Source organism: Rhineura floridana, chromosome 10 (genome assembly GCF_030035675.1).
Source record: "Rhineura floridana isolate rRhiFlo1 chromosome 10, rRhiFlo1.hap2, whole genome shotgun sequence".
Taxonomy (NCBI): Eukaryota; Metazoa; Chordata; class Lepidosauria; order Squamata; family Rhineuridae; genus Rhineura; species Rhineura floridana.
This window is the reverse complement of record NC_084489.1, coordinates 17,946,833-17,971,853: the sequence shown is the minus strand read 5'-3', so window position 1 is coordinate 17,971,853 and position 25,021 is coordinate 17,946,833. Positions and strand designations below refer to the sequence as shown.

Sequence of the window (25,021 nt, the reverse complement as noted above, 5' to 3'; positions counted from 1 at the left end):
TTCCCTAGATCAGTTGGTCATGGAACCGACCAGAGGGATGGCAAACATGGACTTAATCCTCAGTGGGGACCGGGACCTGGTGCGAGATGTAAGTGTTGTTGAACCGATTGGGAGCAGTGACCACAGTGCTATTAAATTAAACATACATGTAACTGGCCAATTGCCAAGAAAATCCAACACGGTCACATTTGACTTCAAAAGAGGAAACTTCACAAAAATGAGGGGATTGGTAAAAAGAAAGCTGAAAAACAAAGTCCAGAGGGTCACATCACTCGAAAATGCTTGGAAGTTGTTTAAAAACACTATATTAGAAGCTCAACTGGAGTGCATACCGCAGATCAGAAAAGGTACCGCCAGGGCCAAGAAGATGCCAGCATGGTTAACGAGCAAAGTCAAGGAAGCTCTTAGAGGCAAAAAGTCTTCCTTCAAAAAATGGAAGTCTTGTCCAAATGAAGAAAATAAAAAAGAACACAAACTCTGGCAAAAGAAATGCAAGAAGACAATAAGGGATACTAAAAAAGAATTTGAGGAGCACATTGCTAAGAACATAAAAAACAACAACAAAAAATTCTATAAATACATTCAAAGCAGGAGACCATCTAGGGAGACAATTGGACCCTTGGATGATAAGGTAGTCAAAGGTGTACTAAAGAACGATAAGGAGATTGCAGAGAAGCTAAATGAATTCTTTGCATCTGTCTTCACAGTGGAAGATATAGGGCAGATCCCTGAACCTGAACTAACGTTTGCAGGAAGGGATTCTGAGGAACTAAGACAAATAGTGGTAATGAGAGAGGAAGTTCTAAGCTTAATGGACAATATAAAAACTGACAAATCACCGGGCCCGGATGGCATCCACCCGAGAGTTCTCAAAGAACTCAGAGGTGAAATTGCTGATCTGCTAACTAAAATATGTAACTTGTCCCTCGGGTCCTCCTCCGTGCCTGAGGACTGGAAAGTGGCAAATGTAACGCCAATCTTCAAAAAGGGATCCAGAGGGGATCCCGGAAATTACAGGCCAGTTAGCTTAACTTCTGTCCCTGGAAAACTGGTAGAAAGTATTATTAAAGCTAGATTAACTAAGCACATAGAAGAACAAGCCTTGCTGAAGCAGAGCCAGCATGGCTTCTGCAAGGGAAAGTCCTGTCTCAGTAACCTATGAGAATTCTTTGAGAGTGTCAACAAGCATATAGATCGAGGTGATCCAGTGGACATAGTGTACTTAGACTTTCAAAAAGCGTTTGACAAGGTACCTCACCAAAGACTTCTGAGGAAGCTTAGCAGTCATGGAATAAGAGGAGAGGTCCTCTTGTGGATAAGGAATTGGTTAAGAAGCAGAAAGCAGAGAGTAGGAATAAACGGACAGTTCTCCCAATGGAGGGCTGTAGAAAGTGGAGTCCCTCAAGGATCGGTATTGGGACCTGTACTTTTCAAGTTGTTCATTAATGACCTAGAATTAGGAGTGAGCAGTGAAGTGGCCAAGTTTGCTGACGACACTAAATTGTTCAGGGTTGTTAAAACAAAAAGGGATTGCAAAGAGCTCCAAAAAGATCTCTCCAAACTGAGTGAATGGGCGGAAAAATGGCAAATGCAATTCAATATAAACAAGTGTAAAATTATGCATATTGGAGCAAAAAATCTGAATTTCACATATACGCTCATGGGGTCTGAACTGGCGGTGACCGACCAGGAGAGAGACCTCGGGGTTGTGGTGGACAGCACGATGAAAATGTCGACCCAGTGTGCGGCAGCTGTGAAAAAGGCAAATTCCATGCTAGCAATAATTAGGAAAGGTATTGAAAATAAAACAGCCGATATAATGCCGTTGTATAAATCTATGGTGCGGCCGCATTTGGAATACTGTGTACAGTTCTGGTCGCCTCATCTCAGAAAGGATATTCTAGAGCTGGAAAAGGTTCAGAAGAGGGCAACCAGAATGATCAAGGGGATGGAGCGACTCCCTTACGAGGAAAGGTTGCAGCATTTGGGGCTTTTTAGTTTAGAGAAAAGGCGGGTCAGAGGAGACATGATAGAAGTGTATAAAATTATGCATGGCATTGAGAAAGTGGATAGAGAAAAGTTCTTCTCCCTCTCTCATAATACTAGAACTCGTGGACATTCAAAGAAGCTGAATGTTGGAAGATTCAGGACAGACAAAAGGAAGTACTTCTTTACTCAGCGCATAGTTAAACTATGGAATTTGCTCCCACAAGATGCAGTAATGGCCACCAGCTTGGATGGCTTTAAAAGAAGATTAGACAAATTCATGGAGGACAGGGCTATCAATGGCTACTAGCCATGATGGCTGTGCTGTGCCACCCTAGTCAGAGGCAGCATGCTTCTGAAAACCAGTTGCCGGAAGCCTCAGGAGGGGAGAGTGTTCTTGCACTCGGGTCCTGCTTGCGGGCTTCCCCCAGGCACCTGGTAGGCCACTGTGAGAACAGGATGCTGGACTAGATGGGCCACTGGCCTGATCCAGCAGGCTCTTCTTATGTTCTTATGTCTGTCCATGGAGAGAGTGATGAACTCAGAGACGCTGAGGGCTGAAATGAGCCACCAGAAGAAAAAACTTTGAAGAATAGCAAACAAAGAAAAACAGTTTTCAGAGATTTGAAGGGAGGTCTCTGAAGTGCTTTTAGAAACTTATGCAAGTCCCAGGTGGGAAAAGGAGGTTGAACAGGAGGTGCTGTAATGGTTGCTCCTCGTAGAAAACACTTTAAAAAAGGATGGGAGCCCAGTGGTTTGTCCGGAGAAGGTGATAGGACCAATGATAACACAGAGGCCTGTTGGTGAAGTGTATCTGGTCTTAGACCCATGGAGAGCCTATCCTGCAAGAACACCAAAACCTCTTATATGCCTGCCCTTTTGGGGTGGATGCCTGTCTTTGTGCACCAACTGAGAAAACCTTCCATGTACCCTCATAAAGTCAAGTGGTGGACAGATGTCAAGATGCCATCATTGTATCCACCACAGCCTTTGACATACCTGACTTGACAAAGTGCTTCTGTTCAATATCCAGGTGTGAAGGTCTAGCCATTCCAGATCTGAATAGAATAGATGTTCTGGGAAAGCAGGTCCTTCCTGAGAGAAAGACACCACAGGGGAGAATTTGTTAAGAATGAGGAGCTCGGAGAACCATGGCTGGCGAGACCAGTACGGCACCACCAACAGGTCCCTTGCCTTCTTTTCTTGTACTTTTGGAAGCACTCTGGCCAGAATTGGAAACAGAAGAAATGCGAACAGCAGACTTGGTGGATCTCTGGCCTTTACTTAGGGTTCTACATGTCAGGAGAAGAATCGTTTTACTTGACTACTGTGGTGAGTCGCGAATAGATCTATGGTTACCTTTCCAAAGCGTGACACCATCTTTTTGAACACATTTGGATATAGTCTCCATTCTCTGTTGAGAACCTGTTCTTGACACAACTAACTGGTCTGCATCCTTGTAAGTGCTCTGCTACCAGCGACTCTAGGTGATTTTCCACCCAAGTAAGGAGAGCTGATGCCTCTTCCTGTAGTGCTCTTGATCTAGTGCACCCTTGACAGTTCACATGCGCCTTGGCAGTCATGTTGTTGGTCCTTATCAAGACTGCTTGGAGGGGTCTGATGGTTATGCAATACTGTAACACTAGGCATATGGCACAAAGGTCCAGAAGATTGATTGGGAGGAGAGTCTCCTCCTAAGACCATGTCTCCTGCAACATATGAGCCTCGCATAGGGCCCCCCAATCTGTTAGGTTGGCATCTGTGGTCACTATTATCTATGGTGGATTTTGAATTGGAACCCCTCTCTGAAGATTGGGTTTGTGTACCTACCACAACCAGGGCTATGGAGTCGGAGTCGTGGAGTCGGAAGCAATTTTGGGTGGAGTCGGAGTCGGTAGAAATGTACTGACTCCGACTTCAAAATAAAATTAATATTTTATTATTAATATTAATATTAATTTATTAATATTAATACAGTAATATACATTTGCCATTAATGAAGGAGTCAGAGTCGGAGTCAGACAGTAGAAAAATTAATATACATTTGCCATTTATGAAGGAGTCGGAGTCGGAGAGTAGAAAAACAGAGGAGTTGGAGTCGAAGGTTTGACATACCGACTCCACAGCCCTGACCACAACAGAGACCTGTGGACATGATGGTTCAAAAGCATCCGCAGGTGATGATGGGAGGCAATATTGTTCTGGAAGGACAATAGTGCCTACTGGAGTTGGCGAATGTGGTACCTTGGCCACAGGGTTGTCTGTATTGCCAAGACTATAAAGGCCCAACACTCCTGCCAGATACATTGGAGCCACCGAGACTTCCTTCAGAATCGCAGCTACTGCTTGTTGAATTTTGTTTACTCTTTCCAAAGACAGAAGCAAGGTTCTGTGTACCGTGTCCAAGACTGCTCTCAGGTGCCAAATTGACCTGGCTGGACAAAGCTGATGGTTTTCCTAGTTGATCAAGAATCTGTGATCCTTTAGACACACCAACATCACTTGGATGTTCTCCCATGTTTTTGGAAGGGTAAGGGTGCAAATTAGCAAGTCGTCTAGGTAAGGATAGATGTGGAGCCCCTGAAGTCTGAGGTGGGCCACCAAGGTCACCATAATCTTGGTGAAAACCCTGGGGGCCAATGAAAGGCCAAGGGCATGCCCCTGCATTGAAAGTGACAGTCACTGTGAAACTCAGAAAAAGCCTGTGGGGGCTGTATATGGGGGACATGAAGATACATGTCTCTGAGGTCTACTGAGGACAAGATATTCCCTTGATGTACCATCTCCTTGATGGACATAAGGGTCTCCATCTGAAACTTGTGGTACTTGATATACTTGTTCAGAAATTTCAAATCCAGTACTTCCTGGGAGGACCCATCTTTCTTGAGGGCTGTAAAGAAAATTTGAGTAGATGTCCTGAAATCTCTCCTCAGGTGGAATGGGCTCTATTGCTGAAATGAGCAGAAGGTGACTTGTGGCTTCCTGAACCCTGAGCTGTTCAGCCAGGTGAGACAATAGTGGAGAGGTTACAAAAAGTAGAGGGGTAAAAAATAAATTCCAGCCCGAGCCGTAGCTTCAGAGTCTAAAGAACCCAGTAGTCTGATGTGGCAAGTTGCCATCTGTGGTAAAATAGTTGTAGACACCCTCCCACTGCAGGAGGAGGACCATCAGAACTGTTGCTTGTCTCATCGTGGAGTGGCTGCTCCAAATCAACCTGAAGATCGCTGATGGTCCCTGCTGTTGATGTGCTAATGATACCAGAAGGGATGTGCAGAACAGACCTTTCTCCTCACGGTCTAAAACCATGAAAGGACTGTGTAGGAATATATGGGTGAGACACTCTCTGAAAAGTCCACCTATCTTCTTTCTTCTTGGAAGAAAAGCACTAGCTTTTTCTTGTTTTTGGGACTCCATTAACACCTTGTTCAATGCTGTGTCTCCAAACAGTTTGTCTTCTACATATGGTGTGGATGCCAGGTTTGTACGGGCTGTAACATCTGCCTCCCAGAGATGGAGCCAGAGGGATCTCCTGGTGAAGACCCATGCTGTCAAAGCTCTCGCAGCAAACTACATGGCATCCATATCTGTCATAAATGCCATTGCCCTTGAAATCTTTACGAGAAACTTTCTGGTTCGAGCTGGACCCTGCTTAGAAGTGTCCTACAAGTCCTATAACCACAACAAGCAAGTCCTGGCAAACAAATGTACTGTCAGACAATGTACTGGTCTCATGTATCTGTTGGAGCCCAACATTCATCTTCCAGTCCATGAGATCTTTAAGTTGGGCATCCATGTCTTTGGGATTCAAGAAAGGGTTCAAGAGACCCCTGATGGGAGCATCCACTAGTGGCAGACAAAGATGATCCATCCATTGTTGTTCCAGAACATAATGCTTGTTAGCTGTAGCCATGGACTTATTTTGTAGTAGAGGGTCAAATTTGGATTTAAGAACTTTAGTCAATAGTGAAGGCAGTGTCACTGCTCTAGACTTAGGCTGATGATTTGCACAAACACTGGTGACCCGGGATGAAGGAGGAGCTGCAGTCGCATCTTCATCCTTCAGGTCTAAGGTCTCCAATGTCTTACAAAGCAGAGGGAGATAGTGTGTCCTGAAATAGGCATTTGGAAGTTACCTCAGAGTCAGAGGTACCACTCCATACCTTTTCATCTAAAATCAGCAAGTCTTGATCTGATTTCCATGAGTATTCTGATGAACCTCTCTAGAGTGAGTAGAGCGCCAACATGTTGCCAATCCTCATTGTGCATCATGTGGTTCGGGATATGGAGGAGGAGCTACTGCTGCGTTAAGGCTGTGTTAGTAAGTGTCCATGCTGATGCAGAACCTGTGGAGATGGCAGGGTTCCTTGATGGCACAGAACCTGAGGTTGTGTAGGTATAGAAGGAGGATGCTGAGTTGCTGTTATAGCATCTCTGGATGCTAATTCACTAGAGAAATCTGCCTCAACACCTGCCTTAGTTGCTGAAGCATCTGAGTAGAAAAAGGAAGGCGTGGTGAGGGCTGCTGAAAAGTGGTAGAAATATCAGTTATAATGGTATTGGAACCTGGGACTGCACCCTGATGATGTTAGTTTGACTATTATCATGTGCATGGTGACAGAGACCATGGGACTGTGCTGTGCTGTTGTCAGCAAATGCCATGAAATCACCAGGCAAGGACTTTGCAGAAAAAAATGCTTGGAGTGAAGCAGCCTGTGGCTGCCCACCCTCATCTTCAGACAATTGCTCCTGCACACATAAGGACCTGTGCAAAGCTCTTTGAGAAATGTCAGTGGCACTTGAGGTGGCTTCTGTTGGGCTACCTCCTCCCCCTCCACAGTGTTCCCATGCACTGGTGAGGGAAAATGATAGGGCCTGAGAGCCCGTCCCTGTTCTGCAGCCAGCCATAGTGTATGGCCTTAACTCCGGTTCTAGGGTCACCCTGCCTGCATCAGTGACGGTAGAAGATTATGTCTTGAGATAAAGCGGAGAATGTTTCCAATATAGTTGGAATATACCTGCGCTGAAGACACTGGGGGTTCAGAAGCAGAATGTGGTATTGGGGGGTAGCGACCTGCTACGTTTAGTAGGCTCTGCTGACTTTGCTTTAGCCTTTCCCATAGCCCAAGAGAGCAACAGGAGTTGGCTGAGAAGGGCTCACTAGTGGGACTTACAGGGTCAGCAGGAAGAGAATACTCGTGGAGGGGGATATGCAAGCAGAGGGCAACAACTATTCCAGCGGGGAGGGGGGTTGACGTAAATTGGGCTGTGACCGAGAAGATTGGCAGCCCTGCTGATAACTTTGAGGGAGATCTGTCAACACCGCTGTTAATTCCACTGTTGTTAATGTGCTGTTGTGATCGAAAATGTTGAGCAAGAAAGTGCTGTTGCAATCAATCCAAAATGTCAGAAAGGGAAAAACCAAAATGGAGGGCAGAATGGTCCCACTGCAGTGGAAAACTTAAAGGACTAATCAAACTTAAAGAACAGAAATGAAATAAAGAGAAAGTCAGAAGGAAAGCAGATCCAGACTAGGAAAAAGCCCTGAAGTTTATAAGAACAAAGAGCTCCCCGTCCCAAAATTCAGGAACGCCTGAAGAAGTAGTAAAGGAACAATGGTAGACAGAACAACAAACAAATAACACAATTCCACCGGTCTGAACTAGGTAATCAGGAGCAGAGAGCACATGACAAACCACTCTGGTGAAGGCAGAAAGATAACTGATTGACAGATCCAAGGGAAGACTAGAAGACTACTAAAAATTTATCATCGTCTTTCTTTCTTCAAGCCGCTAGGTGGTGCTCATCACCCACCTGAGATCATCTTTACATGCATGGGAGAATAGGAAATACTGCAGGTGGTTTTGCTCAAAATATATTTTGTCCATAGGCAGGAGGACTGAGCAGCTCCTGGCTGAAAAGAAACATAGGAGTATTGGTGGTTGGCTGTTCATGCAGGAAGAACAAGTTGCTTACCTGTACTGTAGTTCAAGCAGTTATCAATACACACACATGAATTTTACACCCACTCAGAGTCTAATTTGGGAAACATCTCAAGCTATATTATAGTTTTGGTAGGCACCCTTCCCTACCCTCTATGTGTACCACTCACCCTTCCCACTCAGTTCCAAGTTTTGACTTCCACAACAGGGAATGCTGAAAATGCTGTTCTTGGCTCAAGTACCTCCTGAGGAGAATCACTTCATGGAAAATTTTCATCTTGTTTATTTTAATCCCCCCCATCTCTATTCCAATTACATTTTTCTTTTTTGGTTTGTGTATTATTTATTTTGGTCACCGTTATGGCTCAGTGGGTGGTTGTTTTGTTTTTGCGTCAAACTTGTGACGCAAAATTTCCTCAAACCGAGAGGCATAACTCATGTATGGGGGGGGGGTCTCACCATGTAGACGCTTGCCAGCACTGCCAGGGAGTTACCTGGCAAGTAAGGAGGAAATGAGAGCCCCACTTATGAGCCCTCCTCTGGCAGAAGGTTCTTCAGATTGCTGACACATCTGAATGGAAATGGTGAGACTCTCAAGGAAGCATGATTAAGAGTTTGGGAATCCCTGCTCTTTAAACTCTTAGGTACACTCCTCCACATATGCTTAGCTCAATTATACAGTGCCTTGCAAAGTAATCAGACCCCTGGCCAATGCTCTCATATTACTGAATTATAAATGGTACACTGTAATTTCATTCTGTATGATATTTTATTTTGAAACACTGAAACTCAAAATCAATTATTTGTAAGGTGACATTGGTTTATGTTAGGGCAATTTCTTACAAACATTTCCCATCAAGGACACGGTTACCTTACCATTGGCCTCCACCTGTGAATCGTTAAAGTTTCTGTCACATTGTCAGGATAAAAACCCCATTGTTGAAGTATCATTGGTCAGGCTGTGCATCTGAAGGAAAATGAAGACCAAAGGCCATTCGACAGAAGTGAGAGATAACGTAATACAAATGCATAGATTAGGAAAAGGGTACAAAATAATAACCAAGTGTTTGGATATCCCAGTGAGCACAGTTGGATCAATAATCAGGAAGTGGAAGCTGCATCACACCACCCAGGCACTGCCAAGAAAAGGCCGTCCCTCAAAACTCAGTGCTTGCGCAAGAAGGAGACTTGTGAGAGAAGCCACAGAGAGGCCAACAATCACACTGAAGGAGCTGCAGAGTTCAGTGGCTGGGAGTGGAGTAATGGTGCACTAGTCAACCATATCAAGAGCTCTGCATAACACTAGCTGGTATGGGAGAGTGGCAGGAAAGAAGCCGTTACTCAAAAAGTAGCATCTGAAAGCACATCTGGAGTCTGCCAGAAAGCATGAGCGTGTCCCAGTTGCAATGTGGGAAAAGGTTTTGTGGTCAGATGAGACCAAGATAGAGCTTTTTGGCCAAAACTCAAAGAACTATATGTGGCACAAACCTAACACTGCCCATGCCTCAAGACACACCATCCCTACAGTGAAATATGGTGGTGGCAGCATCATGCTGTGGGGATGCTTCTCATCAGCAGGGACTGGGTATCTTGTTAAAATCGAAAGAAGAATAGATGGAGCAAAATACAGAGAAATACTGCAAGAGAACCTGCTTCAGTCCACTAAAAAAATGAAGCCTGGGAGGAAATGCACTTTTCAGCAGGACAATGATCCCAAGCACAAGGCCAAAGCAACATTGGAGTGTCTCAAGAACAAAAAGGTGAATGTCCTATAGTGACCCAGTCAAAGTCCTGATCTCAATCCCAATGAGAATCTGTGGCGCTCTTTGAAAATTGCGGTCCACAAGCAACATCCAACTAACCTAAATGATCTGGAGCAAATCTGCCAAGAAGAATGGGCCAAAATCCCTCCGACACTGTGTGCAAAGCTGGTACATACCTACCCCAAAAGACTTAAAGGTGGCTCTACCAAATATTAATGTGTGAGGGTTGAATACCTATGCAAGCAACATGTTTCAGTTTTTTTTGTTTCTTACAAACATTTCCCAACGTAAAACCAATGTCACCATACAGTAATTGATTCTGAGTTTCAGTGTTTCAAAATAAAATACCATACAGAACGAAATTACAATGTACCATTTGTAATTCAGTAATATGAGAGCATTGGTCAAGGGTTTGATTACTTTTGCAAGGCACTGTATATGACATTATTCTTCCAGAATAATCTAGTTAAATATGGGAACATATTGATCTCATTACATTCTGACAGTTTTATTCATGGAGCTAAACAATAGTTTGATTTAGTATTTGGGAACATGCAAGAAGGAACTATTGATACAAAGATGCAGAAAGTTAAAAAAATGGGCCTATTTTCACACAGCCAATAATCTATTACCTTGTCACATCAAGTGCCTTTTGAACTTTTGCTTGCACAGACCCCAGCAAGTCAGCACCCATTTTTTTCAACAGTTGTGTCAGCAACACAAATAGCCAGTCCTGTAGATCTTCTTTATGGACTTGAACGAAGTCAACTAAAGTTTCCAAAAACATGCTGAACACCTGGAGGGGGCACAAAAAAGGACAAAAAAAAAGAGTAGGGAAGAAAGGGAGTTGATGCTTGCCTGTGCTGAACTCACAAAAGAATGTAGTAACACACACAGAAGCAGATAGAGGCAATGATTCAAAGCCAAGCAGGAAAACATTCTGTCTGTTTTTCATAAGAATCTGTGATTCAGGAGTATATATGCAATTCAGAAAATTAGTACTTCATGCAGTATCACTGGTAAAAGAAATGCTGTGATGACTGGCGCAACTTTCCCCCCACTACTGCTTTGGTGTTGTCTGCTGTATTGAGTTTTGTGGAAATGGTTTAAATCAGCGTGTCTCAAACTTTAAGAAATCATAACTTTTCTTAAATGTATTAGGTCATCCCATTCACTTCAATTTAGAAGTCACTTTGGGTAAATCTGCCCAGTTCCCTGTTGTGTCACCACATTCCTACCCACATGGGTCCTATATTAACTCATACTGTTCAAGAACAACGCTTACTCAATGCACACATGTGCTCTCTCTCTCTCTCTCTCTCTCTCTCTCTCTCTCCTCTCCAAAACATTCCATCTCCAGCCAATGCTAACTCAAAAAGCCACTCATTATAGTTTGCATCCCTGTGGGAGGAGGTCTTGCCACCCCCTCGTTTGAGAAACACTGTTTTAGACTGTTAATCCACTCAGTCTTGCATGCAACACAACATACACACACCACATACAGATTTTCTTTAAAAGCTAAGGTGCCATGACAAGTCCTTAAAGTTTAGTCAAACATGGACTTGCAAAAATGTTCTATACAAAATTACTATTCAGGGTTGAAGTGTGAAAAGAGTGCAAATTTCTTATCTTATAAAGTATTGCAGCATGAATAAAATTTAATTTTCATTGTTTATAAAGCCTTCACTAAAATGGTTTGTTGAAACGATAAAATTCACAATCTAACAAAACACTTTTGGAAGAGACAGTGAGAAGATAAATCTTCTCTACAAATACACAATGAATTTGCACACTGAAAACTTCATTACCAGTAGATTTGGAAGATTGTTGTTCAAGATGTCAAAGTCACAAGGGACACAAAGTTGCAAACTTTGTGTCAGATTCTAAAAATCAGTTGATTAAACAATCTGTTGCAGCAAAAGGTATCTCCCAGGAGGAAAATTTAGTCTCTTGCAATATGTGCAATAAAATATCACGAAGTGCAACTGTTTATCTTCCAAGGCTCAGTCAAACATCTAGATTCTTTACATGTATGAGATATATTTTAAATGTAATCAATGGGCTATACCTCCTGCTCAGTGAACTAATCTGTCAAAGAAAGCCTGTTCCACAACATGTAAAAAGGAGCAAGCCACAAGATTTTCGATTTAAACCAAAAATAAGAAAATGCATCAGACTATACGGTAGACAACACAGCCCAGGCAAGAGGCCCACCAAGGCTTTTCATTATGTCTGTGCTTCCACTGTGTATTAATTCATCAGTGGAGATAGACATGGGTCACAAGTATCTAATCCCTGTTCAGAAAGTCTCCTCCCAAACTGTTCACTAGTTCATCAATTATCAACAGCAGGGGTGAGTAATCTGTGGCCTTCCAGACGTTGTTGGCCTATAAACTGCATCATCCCTAGGCTCCTTTGGAGAAGGTGTGGGATATAAATCTAATAAACAAATGAATAGAAATCCTTCATCAATGGTCATGCTGGCTGGGGCTGATGGGAGTTGCAGTCCACAGGTACCTCAACCCTGATCTATAGGATTCAAATACAAGCTATAGTTTAAAATATTTGAATTTTAACAAGGGGCATTTTGTGAGTATACTATGCTTTCCTCTTGAGTCTCTCCAATTATAGGGCTGGCTTAGACATAATGCTAAACTATAGTTTAGCCTTACTAGCCATGGCAAGCTATCAGGCTCTCTCTGTCTTCCCTTCCATGCACATGAAGGAGGAGAATGAAAACTGGTTCATTTAAAATTAAAATCGAGACTCCCCTGTTGAACTCTGGTTAGTTCAAACTATAGCTGGTTCAAACAAGTCAGAACCATAAACTGCAGTTTGATCCTGGCTTATCTGAACTAACTTAGAAGTTAAACTAATATGTTCAGACAAGAAATGGGAACTCTGAGTAGTTTAAAAACAGGAGTGGGTACTTTCTTCCTTTGTTGTGAACCACAGGATTAGAAGTAAGGGAAGAACGCACATGCCTGAGGCACCTACATATTAAATGAGGATTTAACATTATGTATGAACTGGCTCAACGCAGCTCAGGAAACCACTTGCTGAGACCTAAAGACTCCCAAAATTTATGACAAGCAGCAGAGGTGCAAGCAACTGCAACGGAATACGTTGCAATTGTGCCCAAATAAAGTAGCATTGGAAAATAGGCATACAAGCTTAGTTTCCTAGAAGTACTTTCCACTACTAGAAGAAATACAACACCTAACTGTAAAAACAACACTTACATAAACTGGCTAGATCCAGGCTGAGTTACTTGACATATGTTCTCACTTGAATTAATGAGACTCAATTTAGCCGTGATGAGCTTTTTGCACTGATTTAAATGGGAACTAAGAACAAACAAATTTGATCCAACCCATTGGTTCAAATGATGGGGTTATCATGGTGCACATTTAAAGCTGATGCAGCTGAATTAGCAGCTAGCAACAGGCAACCATTGCACTTCCAATTGTGAGAGTTGAACCATGATGAAAGTGATCTAAGCAGTTGAAATTGTTGTCAATGGTAATCTCTTGTTATATAAACAACTCAGTTCCATATAGTATGCACAACCCAGCATGGTCTGCCCACTATCTAGCAAGAATTCTCATTCCCCTTCATGTTGTGCGCTGAGTGTAGTTGCCCTACAGTATAGAAGTTTTCATCACTGTTTGGCCTGAAAAAGGCCTTAACGGCCTCATTTGCCAGTCACAGTAACCAAACTTTGGCTTACCAGGACCATGAACAGATGGGTTCCTGGAGGGTAACTTGCAGCTGTTTTGCTTCTCCTTGTTTCTTTATATTCCTGCATCAGGCTACGTTAGGCCAAGGTTTGGCTTAGTGTGTCATTTGAATCCAGGCTGGTGGTTAAACTCTCTCTTCACAAACCATGAGCTGTAGCCAATGTTTGTACTTGGGTACAGCTCATGGTATGTGAGCTTAATCATGAGCCTTGTTCAGATGGCACGATAAGCCAAACCTTGCCTTAGCTCAGAAGAAGCAAAGTAACTGTGAGTTCCTCCTCAGGAGCCTGCATGCTCAAATGATCCCAGTAAACCACAATTTGGCTTACTGTGTCTTGCAAACCAGGCCACTATATTTTCAGAAAAAAGTACAGGCATCCAATAAAGGAGGAGCTAAATGATGAAAGCTGAAATAGACAGTGTGAATACCTTATCTTTATTATTGCTTTTACTAAATACTGCATCCTGAAAATATTTCCTGATAATCATGTGTGAAGCTGAAACTGAAACAGTGGAGGGAAACACCCTGTTGTATAGTTTGTTATAATAGATCTTAGGTGATGTAAAATTCAGATGCGCCAACCACCACAACACACAGGAGAAGTACAAAACCAAAAAGGTCAGTTAATTAGTATACAAAAGCACATCCAAAAACATTTCAGCATAATTTGCATAACTGCAAGGATTTCATAAAGCGCAAACATTATTTATAAGAGTAAAGTAGAGGAAAAAAGGTAAATATCAATCATGCAATAAGGTTAGGGCTCCAACAAATATTGAACCAACTTACTCTCTACAGAGAGTTCCAACACAGGGGACAGCATGCAAAAAGAAAACAAGGGAGGGAGGGAGGGAGGGAGGGAAGGGAAGATAAAACACACAAATTAGTTGCCATCTGCATAGTTCCTGTATGAGGAAAATGTGATACATGGATTTTAATATGATTAAGTTAACAACTTTGCTATCAGATTCCTAAGTAGTGCAAAAGCTCACAGGTCTCTTCTCTGCCCACCTCACTCTTTTAAAATGAAATCATCGGAAGAAAAGTACAGCTTTTAGAAAGCAATTATTTAACATTTGGACAAGAGTGGATTCAAGCGTAATAATTTTAACAGATACGTATCATGGATGTACTATATTACCCACTAAAATGATAACATTAGAAGTGCATATACATTTTTTTATAAATCTCAAGTATCCTACAGAAGGTTGTGCCAGGGAACTGAGCCCAATCATGGCTCCCTGCAACATGTTTCAGCACTGCATGCAAAATTAAAAGATCCCATGCATGTGCTGCAAGTGATACAATTTTAGTGGGTACGCAGTAAGTCTAATGTGTTCCTACCTTGTGAGGCATCCCTAATGGCATCCTAAAACAAAATGACCACATGGATGGTCAAGTAAGTAGGATCCTCATATACAAGCAAGGCTCTCCAATTTACGAAACAGGTAAGCGAGCAATTTGAGTGTTTGTCATGTACAGCCTTGACTGAACTGCAGTTTAAAATATACATCCAAATGTTTCACAAAACAGTAGTTGGAAAAATATGCAAAATAAAACTGACAGTACTGAACTTTTACAATGAGGTCCATCAGATGCCAGGTATACTTTGCATTCTGATAAAACTGAACAGGGACAGATCTTAATAAAAGGCCTGTGCTATTAATGTTCAGATACCTTATTGTCAACAGTGGCTCAGATATTTATATTCAGTTGGCAGGAGGAGCAAAACAAAATACACAGTATCTGAGGCAGGACAGGGATGAGTAATTTGCCTCAGAAACACCAGCTTGCAAGTTCAGATGCCATCCTACCCTCCCTTTCTGGCAAAAGTTGTCCTTATGTTAATGAGCCTTTTCTTGCTACTCCTCAATACTCTCAGTATACATTATTGAATTTATAATTATTGAAATGTGGGGTCTCCCTCACAATTGATATTGAATCCATATATCAACCATCCTGATGTGCGTGCATGGAGAAGAGGGAAAGGAGTAGTGTCCACAGGCCAAACACTGACTTATTGGCAGCATTTGCACATCATAGCAAACCACAGTTAATAATTTACCATTAATGTGCAGATGGCACCTGCGTGGCTCATCCCCACTATTGAGGAGGAGCAACAAACCATGATTCCTGGATAGTGTTACATCTAAACTGGGGATTGTAGTTTGTTTCATTTCAAACAAACCATGACGTTAAACCATGGTGGCTTATCAAACTATGGTTTATAATGACACACAAACTGAGAGGCCCATAGTGATTTCACTACTTCATTTTCATGTAGGGAGCTGTTTCTGGGAAATAACCCCAGCATGAAACATTAGAAAGCTATGTCAAAGAAAGGTTTGTGTTTTTAATTATTATTTTAAATTACTTTATGATCTAAGAGTATAACATAGTATAAAAGAACACAAATTTATTATTCCAGATCCACCAGCAAATTTGGGGACACTTCTTATCACATATTCAAACCTACACTTTAATAATAAAAAAATCTCCTTTTGCATATTTTCACCAGAAACAAATGATTTTATATTGATTTTCATTTCTGTATCTTCTTGCATTAAGTTCTAACTCTTTGTGTACATATTTGTATCTGTCTACATACCTACACATCTGTATTTACATGCCTACTAATCCAACTACACATATATATTTGTATATACAACTTTATTCTCTCTCTCTCTGTATGTGTGTGTATATATATGGGTGTATGTGTGCGCACATATATATACACATACACACTCATGAGTATAAATATGGCCCACTGTTTAACACAACAAGCTTTATCCTTGACATTAAATTTTAAGACATCTGTTCAGCCCTTGCAGTTATTAATATATTTGAATAATTTAAAGTAACTTAAAAGCTCCCTTTGAATTTACTCTACAATCATCAATAAATGGCTTCCAATTTTTTCAAACCTGTCTTGTATGTCTTTTATCCATTTGTTCTTATAAAGCAAAAATCTTTTATCAATTCATTCATTAGCTATTGGTATCGTTTGTGTTCTCCACTGAGTGACATATAACAATATTGCTGCTGATAACATATATGAAAGGAGCTACTCATGTTCATTCATTACTGAACCATCTATATAATATAGAAAGAAAAACACCAATCTAACACAATCTTGTATCCTATAATTCTTCTTATTAAGCTGTTAATCTTTTTTTTATTTTTCCTCCAACTGGAATTCCCACCACCACATATCATAATAATCTCCATTCCTTTACTGAATTTCCAGTAATTACTACGATAATTCTTATTTATTCTATTACTGTTGATATTTTATGCTAGCATGCCACTGTCTTGTAACAAATTTATCTTAAATGCATAATGAGAATAGTAATGATTAGAATAATTAAATAACCTATGTGATTTTTTCATGTTTTCCCATGCCCCCATGAGAATATTCTTTCCCATGTCTTGTCCCCATCTAATTATGAATTCCTTCACCTGTTCAGATTCTATATTACAATTAAGCAGCAGCTTATATATCCTTAACAGCAAGTGATCCTTGTTATGCTTTAGTATTTTCTCAACATCTGTTAGATATCTATCTATCTATCTATCTATCTATCTATCTATCTATCTAATCTATCTATCTATCTATCTATCTATCTATCTATCTATCTATCTATCTATCTATCTATCTATCTATCTATCTATCTATCTATCTATCTATCTAATCTCTCCAGATCTTCAGTCTGTCATCTTTCCTGATCTCTATCTCATCTAAAGACTGGATTAAAATGGTGCATTTGGAGCAATTGCAAGCCATTCTTGTCATGCTGGCAATGGGGTCCAGACTGAGCTTTCTTAAAAACAGACAAAACCAGTAAATTTTAAAATCCCTATTAGGGCAATATCTCTATCTCTATTAGGCCAATGAGAACTCGAAAGCTTGCACACTATTTTGTGATATTTGGGTGGTTTAGTAAAAGTTTTGCTGTAATAGGGTCTCTTATGAGCCATCCATTACTTTGTGAGACTTGGAAAATACAGAACTAGCTGCCCAACAGTGGGATCCTACACTGATGGAAGAAGATTTTACACCACCTGAAAGTGGGGTTTTATTCCCTGAGAAAACATTAATTTCTCTTGATTCCTGTTTTCCACCTATCAAGGAATCTGTGTTTTGCCCAAGAATTGAAGCAGACCTGGGGTAGCAAGCCAATTCTTGTGTTTTCAGAAAAGGGAGCCAATCTCATTCTTCTCGTTCCCAGCACACCATGGTGTAACCTGGTAAGTGCATAGCACCTAGCCTCGTTTGAATGTATCCTCTTCCCCCAGATGCAGACTCCTTGGCTTCAACATTTATGCCCACCATTTCTCTCCCCCTCCCCTGCTCAGGTAATTCTGGGAAATTCTGTGATATTTTGGTGGGCCTTAAAACGTATGACTAAATGTTGACGCTCTCATCAGCAAATAGTTGTTGAGCATGTGAACTTGGCTTATAGCTGTAATGTGGATGCTTGAGGGGCGGCTAGCACTTACTAGCACATCACAGGGTCCATGAGGATACAAAGTCTAAAGAATTTATATAGCAGTGAGCTTCCAGGATGCAGCTGCAGAGGCTGGCCTACTGAGATTGCTGCCCCCATGGCTTGGACAAAATATTTAATAAGTGTGAAGCTGTTGAGATGTTAGCATGTGCCTTGGGTGGATTTTCAACTATTATTTTTTTTTGCCCAGAAAAGGTGAATCATTGAAGGGAACATTTCTGGACAACTTCCACTGGATTACAGAGCTATATGGCAATTTAAATATGAAATGGTATCCCACAACACTTTTGAAAATTATTAACCTCTTTGCTACCCCTTTTTACATTAGCAATGGAACTCTATGCACGATACACACAGATCACCAAAATTGCAACCATAGTTCACTATAATCTTATCTACTGCAAAAAGTATAGGATCTGCTCTAAAGAGAAAGACTGGGATATCTACTTAGACTGAAAACTGCTTTCACAAAACAAGTATGCTGGTTGTAATTCTGAATGTACAAAAAACCTCCATTAGCACTGTTACGTACCACTTTTAATTTACAAGATACCATCAGAACTATGCCTCCCATATGTGAGGTTATTAATCCACAGTGTGAACAATTTTCAGAGGAGTAGCAGTTTATTTTGCAGTAAAAATAAGGAATCTTGTAATATATATAGATCTTTTTATGGTACAAGCTTTTGTAAACTAATATGGGACATTCCATCCTCACAATGAGATATCCTGTGGGGGCAAAATGCCTAAAGATATGACAGGTGGTATATTTCATATTTATAAAAGTTAACAGTTCTCACAAATTCATCATTCAGACATAAGCTTATAACAACAAAATTAATGTTCTAACTTAATGCCTTCCAGACTTCTTGGTTATTCAGAGCAAATGTATCATTTCCACCAATTATTTATTTTCTTTATTATTTTAATTTCTATCCCATCCTCTCTCATTTCTTGATCCCAGGATGAGTTACAAATGAAATAAAGTTAAATAAAAAGAAGTTATTAAAACAATTTAAAATATGAACAATACATTAAAACAAGCAGCAATAACAAATTTATAACTCTTGTTGTATCCTATCAGTTCCCTAAAAGGTTCATTCACCTAAATCTTTAGTCCCCTACAAGGTTTGTTCACCTGAATCTTTACGTACACAGTATCCTAATTATTTAAACCCGTCAAAGTTTTTAAAATGTATGTATAATAAACGCACGCAAGGGTGGCATCACAATAGAGGCTCCACTCCCCCCCACATTAGTGCACAACAGTATGCACACACAACTATATGCATGGAGATCCGTGCATTCAGGATCTTAGGGTTCCGGAATATTTGGAGAAGCCCTCCCTACAAATACAATGAATGCACATACACCCCTCCCACGTGTTCATTGTATGCACACTAAAACATCTAAAAAGGGCTCATCTCTATGTTCTAGAGATGGAAAATGCTGAGTAGGCATGCCTTCTTTACCAACAAAACTTGGTCCAGTATGAGATACTACCTGATACCATCTTGTGCTTCTTGCACCATTAAAGGCTTGGACCACCATTAATTATAACTTTGGACATTGTTGACTACATTATATTTCTGACTGAGAACCTATAAACAAAAAACCACATGCTTTTGCTGTGCCAACTGTCACTTTTAAAATGAATGGTTACCTAATGATCATGATAAAATCCAACATTTGAATTTGGACTAATATAAACACTCTGTTAACAATGCTATAGTTTTGTTGTTGTTATGTGCTTTCAGGTCCATTATGACTAGATTTTCTCTTCATGAAAAGATGGATCTTTTGTTCACTGAAGGAGTTCTTCCACAATTGGAAGCTCCTTCTGTTGACCAAATGAAGTTCGTATCTGTAGTAGCATTCCTATATAAAATTGTAGATGTTCATAATCACTATGGAATGAAACAAATACATACCTTGCTATGAGGATCAGCAAACATTCTTGTGAAGATTTCACACAACCTTTTTAATTCAACACGACTGCCAAAATGACATAAGACTAATTAGTTAACTGCAGGGTAATATTATGTACAACTTTAAAAAGGAGTCAGTGAAATATTTTACATTCAGTAACATCTTACAATGTAAATATGCTTATACTATATTTTACATTCAGACCTATAGCATAGCATCAGAAAGTCCAATTAATACTACAAATTCCTGAAAAAAATGTATTTATATTGTATTTATTGTTGCTTACCTGCAAATCTCCATTCTCCTTGAGGAGCAGGATGAAAGTCTGGACAAGTAAAAAGTTACTTATTCTGGATAGAAAAGAGGCAGGATCCAAACAATCAACTTTCTTCCATGGAAAAGGCTTCCTTGCAAGGCCAGTCTTGAGACACTTACCTTGAGGGAAACTAAACAGAAGCTTGAACTATCTTGCAACAACAATGCAGAACTACTTGAAGGGGACAGAATCATACTGACAATTAGGAGGCCACCAATAACTCCTATTAAACAACAAATCCTAAATAGCCTGCCTTTGAGGCACAACAGAGAAATGGTAGGGCAGACTGTTGTGGTCCTGCTTCTCAAGAGAGTTGAAGCGAGAAACAAACAAAACCATTCCCCCAATCCCTTTATCAGGTCAACAAACCTGGACAAAGGGAACACATAAAAACTACTTCCCCAGTCTAGACCTTCAAAAGAACTGTATAAATCCAGTTCTGGCTACCGCCTCAAGAACATTCTTCCCAATTTGCCTCAGATGATGACTAGGGATCATTTTACAGTGCCTCATAGATGTTTAGTCCATTGACCAATTAACGGCTTTTCAAATGTCTTCCAGGTCCACACTAATGCAAAAAGTGATTGTGGTTGAGGTCTCTCTAATTGAATGGGCCATAATGCTGTTTGGCAAGTCTGCTACTGGACACAATAAAGCTTTTGTCATGCTGGAGGACTTGTAAGCTTTGACTGACAGAATGCCTAATTCAGATAACTCTATTTAGTTGTGAACTGCTTTGATCTCTCTCTAGATATAAAGATATTCAATAGAAAAGCAGTGTAAATGCTAAACCAAAGTAAACCTAAACTTAACATCTCTAAGGGAGCAGTTTTCCTTGCCAGCTGTTTAAGTGAAACTTAAGTGGAATCTCAAGATTCAAAAGGGAAATATTTAATTGCCTTAAATGCATATACCAAGATTCCATGTGGGATAATGGTGTAAAACAGGGGAACAGAGAAGAGAGATTCTGACATTTAATATGAGGATGATTGCTGGGCCATTCCATTCACTTGCATAAGAGGATGGGGCCAATAACTTTTGCTTGTCTTGGGATTATGACCCTTGAGTGTGAGATTAATCAAATAGTTGCATTTACACCTTCAAAAGAGGTCATTCCCTTCTGAGGACAACAGGGGAAAACATATCCACGCAGAACCGTAAACTATTGGTTGATTTTCTTCAAGAAACAGTTCTTCTGTGTTTAGGCAACTATAGTGAGATATGAACATGAGTAAACACTGATTTTCCAGGGACTCAATGTGGTCAACTTGTGGTATCCAAAACATCTGCACTATCATCCGGAACACTGAAGTAAGGAGCATCTGCTTTTTTCAGTCTATATGCTGTGTGTTGCCAGTTGGCTGTGATGTTGTAAATTCCTTGGAGGTATGCTGTCTTGATTAGAGATGACCTTCTACCAAATTCAGTAGCTGCAGGGCCTCATACATGGATGTCAACCAGTTCCATTATGATATATGATTTTGTGGTTGTACTGCCCATAGGAATTAGCATATGTTGATTTGTGATCTTCTCCTGCAAGGCTAGAAGATACATTCCCCATGGCTGCAGCAAATATATGGTCCTCTTGAATTCTATCATGCTCCATTGTACTTGAATTACTTATTTTCCACAATGCATCCCTGCACCCTGGGAGACGTAGTATCCATTGATTTGTATCTGGAATTCCACCATGGATTCAACCATCATTCCAGTGACCTTTGAGGTACACTGGAAACCAGAACTGCTGACTGATTTTTTGTGATCTGAGGCTGGTGTAGTAGTAGAACTCCCTTATGGAAGATGACAAATGTCATCTATATGTATGCAAAAAGCTGTGTCAAGAACCTTGTCAACTCTTGGAGACTGAGTGGGGTTGTGTCTTGTGGTCATGCAGAAAACCATCAAGATTCTCAGGATTTTTGACACTCACAAATAATTTTAAAAAATGAATTAGATATTGGCTCACTTGTAGGAAGCTTCCATCAGTGATCATCCATCTATGCCACTGAAGACAGTGTACTATCTTCTGGACATCCTTCTTTCCAACTCCATCAATGGGGATCTCACCAACAGGTCACTAGTGTATTCTGCTCAGAGACACACAATTAAGATACTGGTGAAAATACAAAGCAGAGACCAGATCAAGCCCAATTATTGTCTATGAATGCAATAAATAAATGTGTAGTAAAGCTTTTGTCAACTCTGTGGAAACCAGAAAGGCTCCAATGCAGCTGAAATGGACTTGAATGTCTCCATTTTGAAGCACTTCTTTGCCTGCTACTTGTTGAGAAGCTTTAGTTCTGGAATATCCTAGATCCCATCATCTCCTTTGGGCACAGTGAAGAAAAGGGACAATGAGTATTTGACTATAGATTCCTTTGTAGCATAAATCTGCAGAGAACCTATAACTTTCCAACACAGAAGATGAAACAATATTTGGAATAGCTTCAGCCACTCTCTTTGGACACGAGGACTGAAGTTTATCTTGTCCTCTTTTGCAAGGTAGCTATGAAATCATGACAACCTTTTTCTACAATGTATTTTATTTTCAAAAGCAAATTACAAACAGATAAGTTGTCAAAAATTTCAGCAGAGAAAAGCCTGTACAGTAGCCCAGTCTTTTCCTTTCAGACCAATCCTAGATATTTCCCTAGTCTCCTTGGCCCAGAACAGGGATCAAGCAAATCCCTTTTAGAAATCTTCATTTTTCACCTAATCCACTTTTGCAAGACATTTTTGCTGCAAGAAACTAACATGCTTACCCCTCTGAGAGGAAGTAATTTCTCTGAATGGGAGGCACAAATGAGCTAAATGCTCCTGAGACATTGGAAGTTGGGAACTTGCATTTTGTAAGGACAGGCTGTACATAGAGTTTTATGTGTTTGACAGAGGACTCTAGCTATATTTTACAGAGGAGCCAGAAGATGAATCGTTGCTGTCAGCCTTGTAGGCTCTTCTGCATCTCTGGAAATGACTTTTTAGAACTCCATTTTTGACATTTAACTGTGGTGACATGTCCCAGTCACAGGACTCAGAAGACTTGACACAGCTCCCAGAAATGTCTATTTTTCTTCTTATTCATTTTGTTCTTGGGTGATCAAGCCATGAACTGAAGCCATGAACTTGGGAAATATGGGCCCATGGGAGTTACAGTTGTAGGCTCTGGTGTGTTTCAGACAGCATCTGGAATCTTTGTGCAGTTCCCTCCACCTCTGACTGACTGCAGACAGCAAAATCAGTTTTAAGGAAATGGCCAGGAGGAATCCAGATAGCAAGATTTCAGTGCAAGTTCATTATTGCTTCCTCCTGTGTTAGATCAATGCCCTTACCCCTGAGTAGGGATCCAAGTAACCACTGGGGTATTTTCTGTCTTTGTACGGCTCATCATTGGAATGGCTGTTGTCACACACCTATCCTGCTTACCTACACTAAGGTAGAGGTCAGAAAATGGAATAAGGCCAGTGATCTGAACTGTGTGCATTATTTCCAATTTTTTTCAGGGGCTGGATACCACAGCTATAGATTCAGTGAACTGTTCCTATATCCTTCAAAGCAGGAAACAGGCCTTGCAAGGAAGCTATGAAGTTGGATCACGCCTCAGGTCATCCCGGAGACAGTGACTTCCCACTTATCCAGGTTATAGTCTGCTCCTGTGGGAGAAAACTCACTGAAAAATATAAATTGTCATACAGTCTATTTTGTCTTAATGCCTGCATACCTCAATGAGCAACCCTGTGAAGAAATCCTGTTTATTTAAATTAAGTTTTAATGGGTATTGTGTCATGCATTCTGTCATTTGTACATTACATTTGTAATGTACATTGTAATCTGTTTGGTGCTGGAAGTCTTCTGTCGGGTCAGGTAAAAGTTGTTTTAACTTGTCACTGGGGAACCTTAACTGACAGCTGTGAGTTAGAATTGTCAGTATGCAAAAAAAGGATAGAAGGGCTTAGAATTTTCAGTCAGAGAGTGTGACTGGCTTGGAATGAACTAGAGGTACCAGAAGAAATTAATGTTGGTTGCTGGTGCTTGGTGTCCATGGTGGACAGCCAGAAGACAACAGCAGAGGAAGAGGGTTACGGAAGAATACCTAAGGAGAAGGTAGAGTGGCCTAGTGGCCATGGGCTTGCTGGGATAACTAAATCACTCGATTTAGGCTGAAGAGAGGAGAACCTGTCTACAGCACTGAAGGAGAACAAGTGAAAGATAGTTTGAAATGCTAGACTCTGGTGTCTGGTAGGAGAGCCATAGGGAGATTCCAGAACAGTATAGCAAAAAACAGTGTTTCAATAGGTCAGTAGGGGTTGAAATAGAGGCTTCCACAAAAGTCCTGAGGTACAGCATTGGTGAGGCTTAAATGGGATGGAGTTAAAACAAGGGCAAAAGAGTTTTAATAGGGGAACTAAATGCTTCCTCAAAGCTGTCTTGGATTAGTAACAGCAGTGTAAAATAAGCTGTTGGTATTTAAAGTGGCAGTAGTAAGTCATCCAATTGTATACACATTTAATGAGACACAACTATATTAAAGTAGCCACATAAGCTTCTACACTACATAATCTTGTAATAAACAAACATTGGTATCTTTGTTAAGTTAAAAATATATCTAACCAGCTTTGTACCATGCCTATATCCCACAATTACGAGGGTCACTGGTGAGTTAAGGGTTTAAAAGGGTGCAAGTGTTATTAAATGGAGGTAGCGGTACAAGTTTAGGAAAACCACTGGAGTGGAGTGCTACAATAGCTCTTACATCACTCAAATATATGCTAAGAAAGGGCTTACTAGGCCTGGTGCAGATATAACATTTCTGATTTCCCTATCCAAGGTTACAAGATTGGG

The 25,021-nt window shown here is 40.6% G+C and overlaps 1 protein-coding gene across 10 annotated transcripts in view; it reads right to left on the bottom strand.

The window, feature by feature from the left end:
• The window catches only part of CLASP2 (cytoplasmic linker associated protein 2), a 232,004-nt gene that overhangs the window by 33,308 nt on the left and 173,675 nt on the right, over positions 1-25,021 (bottom strand). For all 10 annotated transcript variants that reach the window (XM_061587096.1, XM_061587086.1, XM_061587088.1 and 7 more), the window contains 2 exons: positions 19,869-19,932; positions 10,321-10,484 (listed from right to left, as the gene is read on the bottom strand). In XM_061587096.1, the coding sequence (XP_061443080.1) occupies positions 10,321-10,484; positions 19,869-19,932 (228 nt within the window). The remainder of the gene's footprint in view (positions 1-10,320; positions 10,485-19,868; positions 19,933-25,021) is intronic.